General features: G+C 56.8%; 1 protein-coding gene across 1 annotated transcript; it reads left to right on the top strand.

Annotated features, from left to right (window-relative positions):
* Window positions 1-5,081: 5,081 nt before the first annotated feature.
* On the top strand, window positions 5,082-6,218 carry LOC112831606 (palmitoyltransferase ZDHHC3-like). The gene has a single exon (XM_073882824.1). The coding sequence runs from the start codon at window positions 5,150-5,152 to the stop codon at window positions 5,945-5,947; it is 798 nt and encodes a 265-aa protein (XP_073738925.1). The 5' UTR covers window positions 5,082-5,149; the 3' UTR covers window positions 5,948-6,218.
* Window positions 6,219-8,148: the final 1,930 nt, after the last annotated feature.

The raw sequence follows: 8,148 nt of genomic DNA, 5'->3' as shown, positions 1-8,148 counted from the left end.
TGACCCACGATCCCCTTGGAAAACGTCTCTGAGCCCAGAGCTTCGGTGATGAGCGCTCGAAAAGCTTCAGACCCTAAAGCAGGAGGTATCCCGAAGCAGGAAAGATAGGAGCACAGCCCAGTCCGTCGGGCGCGAGGAAGACCCTAAACCCCAAAGCCTGACAGAGAGAAGCAGGTGCGCCACAGCCGATGTCATGTGCAGGTAACTGCATCGTCAGCGACCGGAATTCAGTGACACGTTCGCAGCCTGCACGCCTGGGCCACACAGACCTGTGCACCGCGTCCGGGGCAGACTGGCCTCAAAGCAGACGGGAAAATGGGAGCAGGTCTGACGAGTTATTGTGACACTTTCAATAGGTCACAAAACTCATTTGGTAAAAATCAACATTTCCTGATGGGGAAAGAGGAAGAAATTTTTTTTAATATTCTTGGAATAAAAGCGCATTTCCCGGGGCACCTGGGGGGCTCAGTCGGGTGAGCATCTGACTCTTGATCTCAGCTCAGGTCTTGATCTCAGGGTCGTGAGTTCAGGCCCCGCGTCGGGCTCCAGGCTGGACATGGAGCCTACTCAGAAAAAAAAAAAAAGAGTATTCCCTTTTAAAGATAAATATTTTTCAGTTATTCATTCTTAGTTATAATGTTAAAAATCCCTATTAAACTCAGGGCTGACAATGCCCACTCTCACCATCATTATTTAATATTTTATTGATTTTTGTCAAAGCAACAATATGTAACAGAAGGCAGAATTAGAAGTATTTGCAGGTGTTATATACCTAGAAAGTGGGTGGGGGGGAATCTACTGAAAAACAGAAACAATTAGCTCTAACAAATTTGGGAGGCAGATGAAAAGCTGAGCTGAACACAGGAGGCAGCAGTGTCTGCCACCCGAGGGCCCAGAGCCAACTCCGAGGGGTCAGGGCAGGGAAGCAGAGACCATGCGGGCCCGGAAACAGGGGTGTGCACCCCAGTGAGAGGGCCGGGGGCTGCCCCTGATCGCAGGCGACGAGATCAGACCCCGAGGGGGGATCCACGGGGCAGCTGAGGTCACTGCCCACAGGCCGGAGGTCAGCACAAAGGCCCATTCTCATTCTCTCCTCCCGGACGACGGCCCTATCTCCTAGCCCTTCCTGGAGCCCTCTGACCACCAGGATGTGGTCTTCTGACGGGGACACCCTACTCCAAACCCAGTGCCCCATCCCGTGCCTCAGTGTCCTGCCTGAAGAGGGGGCTTAGGATGGCCTCTCCGGGAAGCTCTGATAACTGCTCGGTGAACCGGTGACAGTCACCCCACAGGATGACCCCCTGCACGGCGGCTCCTCCCTGTCCGGTGGGAGCGAGGGAGGGCCTCCAGCCTTGCAGAGAAGTAGGCGCTGAAGTGCGACCCTGACGGGGCCGGGCCAGGGCAATAGGGCTGGCAGGATTCCGGTGCCCAGAACAGGGGACTTTCATCCCACCCCCAACTCCCAGGGGTGTTCCTCTCCCACCGCAGGCTCAGACAGAAGACATCAGTGGGCGGCCCACCCTTCCAGCCGGGCGGTGTGTGACCACAGCTGTGTTGCATGACACTCCCACCCCCGAGTGGGACATTCGGGCAGAGAGCAGAAAGGACGGACCCTGCGGGTGCTCCTTGGACCCAGACCCCAGGCTACCTGGGGCCCCTATGACTCAGAGCCCCTGAATCTTCCTTAACTTTCCTTTCTGCGGGGCCACCTCCTGGCACCAACCGACCTGTGCACACCCAGAGCCACTCCCGCCGGGGGTCCACACAGAGAACTCCAGGTCCAGCCCCCCAGCCCGGGCCCCTTAGCGAGGGGGCTTAGCAAGATCACAGGATTCGGAGTTGGCACACGGAAAACAGCCCGTGCTCCGTACTCGGTGACACACAAAGGGAAACAAACATTTAAAAACAATGCATTTACAACATCTCCAAAACGGGGTGACCTTGTTCTAAGACCAAAATCCACGAGGAATGCAGGGAACCACGGGGCCTCCTTCATGGCAGAACCTGGGGCAGGATGCTCTGCTAGTGGGGGACGGCAGTTCTTAGGATGGGGAAGGGGTCAGGAGGTGTGGCCGTAGGGCAGGAGCCGGGCCCCACACCGTAGCATCTCTACCCATCACGGTAGCCCAGGTCCCTGCAGTCCTGCTTGGAGCCACCTGACAGAGGGACATTTGGATGAACTGTTTGTGTTGACTTCACAACTCAGGACTGAAAACCTTGCTGATGGTTCTCAGCACACTGGGGTGCTCTAATGTGGGGCCTGGCAATTTGGGAGGTCAGACATATGGCTAATGGAAAGAGAGTGCCAAGATCAGCTATGACACTGCCACCTGGGCCGTTGGCAGACACCAAATTTACCTACAGCCTCCCTCCCAAAGTCACTGGCCCCACAGAGGACCGGCAGAGCTGGAGCTGTGAGTTTTCATGGGGAATGTCACCTTTGCGCTGAGCAAGGCATTTAATGGGCCCCCAGGCTGCCACGCCTGCTGGTGGGGAAAGTGACCGTGCAGAGGCTTGGGACCCAAGAGACAGGGCATTGTCACCCAGACCCGCCGAGGTGGGCCTCCCATAAATGGAATCCCCAACATAACTATGGCCCCAGATTGAAGGTCGTCCAAAGCTGCATGGATGCTGCAGAGAGACTGATGGAGACTCGGATGAACAGCCCCGCCCAGGAGAAACTGGCCCGCTCTGTGCCGGCCCCAAACACACCCAAGGTCAGAGGCTGCTCGGCACACACGGTGTGACGGTGGCATCCTGCACGCAGCCGGGTTTGGGCTGGAAGGGGCAAGGCTGGTCATGGCCGGGCCGCTGCTGGAAGTTCAGCCTGAGATATGATACCCAGGAGGGTCCAGCCGCCCCTGCCGACCCACCCCACCCGCCAACCACACACGGGCTCCAGATGACACCACCCAACAACCCCTGGCCAGTTGGTGTGGCTGCCTCTCTGCGGGCTGGTTTGAACACACAGCCGCCACATCCTCTCAACCAGCTCAACAGCGACTTAGGGCCTTCAGGTGCCCCTTCCCGGGCCCGGCTCCCTCTCCCCACTGGTGTCTCTGCCGGCCTCCCCCTCCCCTCCCTGAAACTCACGAGCACCGCAGTGGCCCACGACCTTCCCAGGACATCCTCAGTGTCCCTCCCTATAACACTACTCCCAGCTCAGGTCCACCGGCCCTCACATCAGCCACGGCAGGATTGCTCAGGGCCTCGCTTCAGGTTTCCAGTGTCGGGCTTTTAGTTACAAAACGGAACAAACATCGAGCCATGAAAAGGTTGGACAAACCTTGAATGCATAACCCTGAGCGAAGGAAGCCAATCAGCAAAGGCTACGTTTGTACGATTCCAACCGGAGGGCATTCTGGAAAAGGCAGAACTACGGAGACAGGAAAAGGGCCGGGGGGCCAGGAGCTGGGGAGGAGAGAGGAACAGGGGAGAGCACAGGGTGTGGAGGGCAGTGAAGTGACTCTGTGGGACGCCATAAAGGTGGGTCCGTCCCTTACACGGTTCTCCAAACCCACACAACGCCCCGCACAAGAGTGAACCTCAAGGCCAGCTGTGGTCTGCGTGACAGTGACGTGTCAACGTAGGTTCACTGATCCTAACAAACGCACCACCGGTGGGGGTGGTGATAGTAAAGGAGGTTGGGGGGGCAGGGCGTGTATGGGAAATCCCTGTACCTTCTGCTCAACTGGACTGTGAACCTAAAAATGCTCTGAGAAATAAAATCTGGGGCGCCTGGGTGGCTCAGATGCTGAGCGTCTACGTTCGGCTCGGGTCATGATCCCGGGGTCCTGGGATCGAGTCCCGCATCGGGCTCCCCGCTCCGCAGGAGGCCTGTTTCTCTCCCTGCTCGTGCTCTCTTTCTCTGACAAATAAATAAAATATTTTTTTAAAAAGGAAAGAAAATCTATTAATTTAAAAACGAACAAACAGATACATAAGCCTCTCCCTGGCCAGGTAGGCAGGCCCCCCAGCACGCGCTGGGCCCTTGAGTGCTGTACGAACACCCCCACCCCACCTCCCGCCCAGCAGCTTGTGCTCCAGAGACAATCATCCCAGAGGTCAGGTGCCCCCCTCTGTGCCCCCCCCCCTTGGCCGTACTCCACCCCTGGAGCTGCAGCTAATAAACCCACTCGTGCCTCCTTCAGAGACGACCAGCGGGTCTGCCCTTCTCACCCTCTTCCCCAGCTCCCCAGATGTTCCTATCTGACGGACCACCCTGCCCTGCAAGCCCCTCACACGGGGAATGCTCCTCCTGGTGACGCACGCAGACTGCTGTCCCCTCCACCATTCCACAGGCTATGCTCCCATTAATGCAACCTGGCAGTGCACTCTGCCACAGCCAGTGGCATGCTCATCACGGTTCACAGAGAGCAGCCGCTGTCCCCACGCTCTGCTCTGAGGCCACGTCGCCCCCACCCTCTTGTGCAGTCAGTGTTTGGAGACCTAAGAGCTGGGCTTTGTGCGTTGTCTTTATCCAGGACCCGCTCCTTAGACTAACCCCAGAGCTGTTGTGTCAGAGTGCTGGCTCTTTTCATTCCATATCCCAGCATCGTTGTTCTGCCCTCACTGCCCCTGCCCCCCCCCTCAGCCCTCAGCGTGTGAGGCAGAGCAGGGCCGAGAGCAGACCCCTGCCACCTGCCACCATTGTCTGAGACCGCGCCTGGTCCAGCCCCCAGCAGCAGGCCTGGAATCCTGACCTGTCACTTACCAGACATTTATTTAATTTCCCTGTGCCTCGGTTTCCCCATCTGAAAATGGGTCATAGAAGATTTTACTGTCCGAGTTGTGAGAATTAGTGAGTGAATGCGCAGAGAAGCACCTGTCGCCCCTCCACACACACACACACACACACACACACACACACACGGCACACACTGCCGGGGTCCTCCCGGTTTTCCAGATCTTCCGCCAGGCCACCGTCCCCTGGGGGGCCCAGTGCCCAGCCCCTCCCCGGGGGGCGGGGAAGGCGCCTGTTGGGAAGGGGCTCATGCAGCCTCCCTTTCTGCGTTCACAAACTGCGGGGTGCAGTACATTCTAGAACACTGAGTGGTCGCCGGCCGGGGCCCCGGGCCAGCCAGGCGCAGCGCGGACGACGCGCGTACAGAGGCGCCGGGATCCCGCCCGGCCCGACCCGGCGCCCGCGATGCCGGCCCGCGTCCCCGCGCTCGGGGCCCCGGGGCGGACGCGCCGCATGTGGTTCGTGTGCCACGGCCTGGGCATCGCGTGCGCCGCCAGCACGTGGGTGCTGGTGCTGGGCGCCGCGGGCGTGCTGCTCCGAGCGCAGCTGCTCCCGGCCCGGGACGCAGCCTACGGCCGGGCCCACGGCGCGCTCTTCCACCTGCTGGCCTTCCTGGCGCTGGCTGCGCATGCGCGGGCCATGCTCTCCGACCCCGGCTCCGTGCCCCTGGGCGCCGCGGCCCGCGGCCCCCGCTGTCCCCTGTGCGGCTGCGCCCAGCCACCGCGCGCGCATCACTGCGTGGTGTGCCGACGCTGCATCCGCAAGATGGACCACCACTGCCCCTGGGTCAACAACTGCGTGGGCGAGGACAACCGGAAGTTCTTCCTGCTCTTCGCGCTCTACGCGGCCCTGGGCTCGCTGCACCTGTTGCTGCTGCTCGGCGTGCCCGCCCTGCGCGGCTACGCGCGCGGGGAGTGGGACTCGCGCAGCACCCTGACGCCGCGCGCCTCCCTCATCTTCCTCCTCCTGGTGGCTCTGAAGGGCTTCCTCTTCGCCTCGGCCATGTTCGCCACCCAGTTGCACGCCATCTGCACCGACCGAACCAGAATCGAGCCGCTGCGGAGGGAGCGGGCCGGGCCGGGCAGCGGGTCCAAGTGGATGAACCTGAAGGCCGTCCTGGGCCACCGCCTCTCCCTGGCCTGGATCAGCCCCTCCGCCTCCCCGCGACCTCAGAGGGCACGGGGGGCCCTCTTTGTGGTCTGACACTCTCCTGAGCAAACTCAGCCACCATCTGCTGAATCCCCAGCGGGCGTTGAGGGGAGTTTCCTCAAGAAGTCGCCTTGTGTCCCGTCCACGGACAAGACCACCACGAGAGAGAATAAAAAAGCCCCAGGCTGTCTTCCGAGCAGAGAGTGGGGCTCAGACAGCCGAGCTTCCTAGAAAGTTCACAGGCCAGGGAGGTGAGAGATGCTGTCGCCTTTTAGCTCTGTCAGTGCTTTTCTGTGGAAAACAATTAAATACACAACATCTCTGAGTGCGGTATCCTGGATTAGTGCGAGTCCTTGTTGAATGTGGTTAACTGCAGATGGCGGGCCCCATTCTGTTGTGCAGAGCTGCACGGTGCCTGACGCGGTCCCCGAGCATCGTCGGGCTCCTGACAAACCCAGCTCCACCGTGCTGGATTGTTTTCTATTATCTCTTGGATTTTTGTGTTTATGCTCACCAGTGAAATGTGCCTATAAATGTTTATTCTTTTATTAGCCTAATCTGTTTGTAATTTACTCCAGATCACACTAGCCATAGAAAATGAGTGAGGTGTGGCTCTTTCTATATGTTCTTTTTTTAAAGATTTTTATTTATTGATTGGTCAGAGAGAGGGAACACAAGCAGGGGGAGGGGCAGGCAGAGGGAGAGGCAGACTCCCCGCGGAGCAGGGAGCCCGATGCAGGACTCCATCCCAGGACCCTGGGATCAGGACCTGAGCCGAAGGCAGTTGCTTAACTGACGGAGCCACCCAGGCGCCCTATATATGCTCTGAACAACCTGTGTGAGATTAGCACTATCTGTTCCTTGACTGTTTGGTGGATCTCACTACTCCAACCATCTAGGTTTGGTTTCTTCTTTAACTTTTCATTTTGAGGTAACTGTAGATTCACATGCAGTTGTAAGAAATAATAGAGATCCTGTGTACCCTTTGGGCTGACTTCTGGCATAACTGCAGTAAAATATCCTGCAAGGAAACCCACACTGATACAACCCACTAACTTCATTCAGGTTTCCCAAGTTTTATATGTACTCACTTGGGGGCGGGCGGGCCATGTAATTTTGTCACATGTGTAGGTCTGTGTATGCACCACCATACACCCAGCTCCCTTCATCCCCCGGCAGTGCCTGATCTGTTCTCCATCTGGTTTTGTCATTTCTAGAATGCTTTCTAAGTGGAATTACGCAACACGTCAGTATGTCATCTGAGATCGCCTTTTCTGCTCAACATAATTCCCTTGAGACCCATCTAAAGTGTCGCCTGTGTCAAGAGGTCATTCTTATTTGTTGCTGAGGAACATTCCACCATATCCACAGTTTAACCATGTGCCCACTGAAGGACATTTGGGTGTCTCCACTTGTCAGCTACTGGAAATAAAACTGTTATGGACATTTGTGCGGATTTCGTGTGAATGTAAGGTTTCCTCTCTCTGGGCCGAATGCCCATGAGGGCAGTTGCTGGGTCAGATGGTAGTTGCATGTTCCGTTTTATGAGAAGCTGCCATAGTCTTTTACAGAGGGGCTATACCGCTGTATGCTTCCATCAGCAGTGTGTGGACGATCTGTTCTCTCTGCACCCTCTCCCGCATTTGGCGTTATTACTGTTTTTGTTTACTTTAGCCATTCTGATAGGTGTGTGTTGATGCCTCATTCTGGCTTCCACTGCATTTTCCAAATGGCCAAGGATGCTGAGCATCTTTTCGTGTGCTTATTTGCCCTCTGTGCAGCCATTTCGGTGAGTGTCTGTCCATGCCTTTCACCCATGTTCTGATTGGATGGTTTGTAATGTTGAGTTTTGGGAGTCTTTCTAGATTCCTTCTGCAGTCCTTCATCAGACAGGTGGTTTGCAAACCGTTTCTCCCAGTCTGCGGCCTGTCTTTCCATCCTTCTCCACAGGCTCATGCGCAGAGCAGAGGTTTCTCACTGTGATGAGACCCAGTTTATCAGGTTTTGTCTTTATGGCCCATGCATCTGTGTCACGTCCAGGAACCCTCTGTCCAGCCCCAGGGCCCAAAGACTTTCTCCTATCATTTTCTACAAGTTTTATGTTTTATATTTAAATCTACGGTCCATTTTGAGTTAATTTTGTACAAGGTGTGATGGTTAGGTCATGTGTAGATACAAAGTTGTGCAACACCCACCTGTTGAGCAGCTGTGCTCCCTCCATTGAAGGGCTTCTGCACAGTTGTCAAAATCCACTG

This window comes from Callorhinus ursinus, unplaced genomic scaffold, assembly GCF_003265705.2.
Source record: "Callorhinus ursinus isolate GAN/ISIS: 27379988/994484 unplaced genomic scaffold, GSC_fseal_2.0 scaffold48, whole genome shotgun sequence".
Classification (NCBI taxonomy): domain Eukaryota; kingdom Metazoa; phylum Chordata; class Mammalia; order Carnivora; family Otariidae; genus Callorhinus; species Callorhinus ursinus.
The sequence above is the reverse complement of the archived record's forward strand: the minus strand, read 5'-3'. Positions and strand labels throughout refer to the sequence as shown.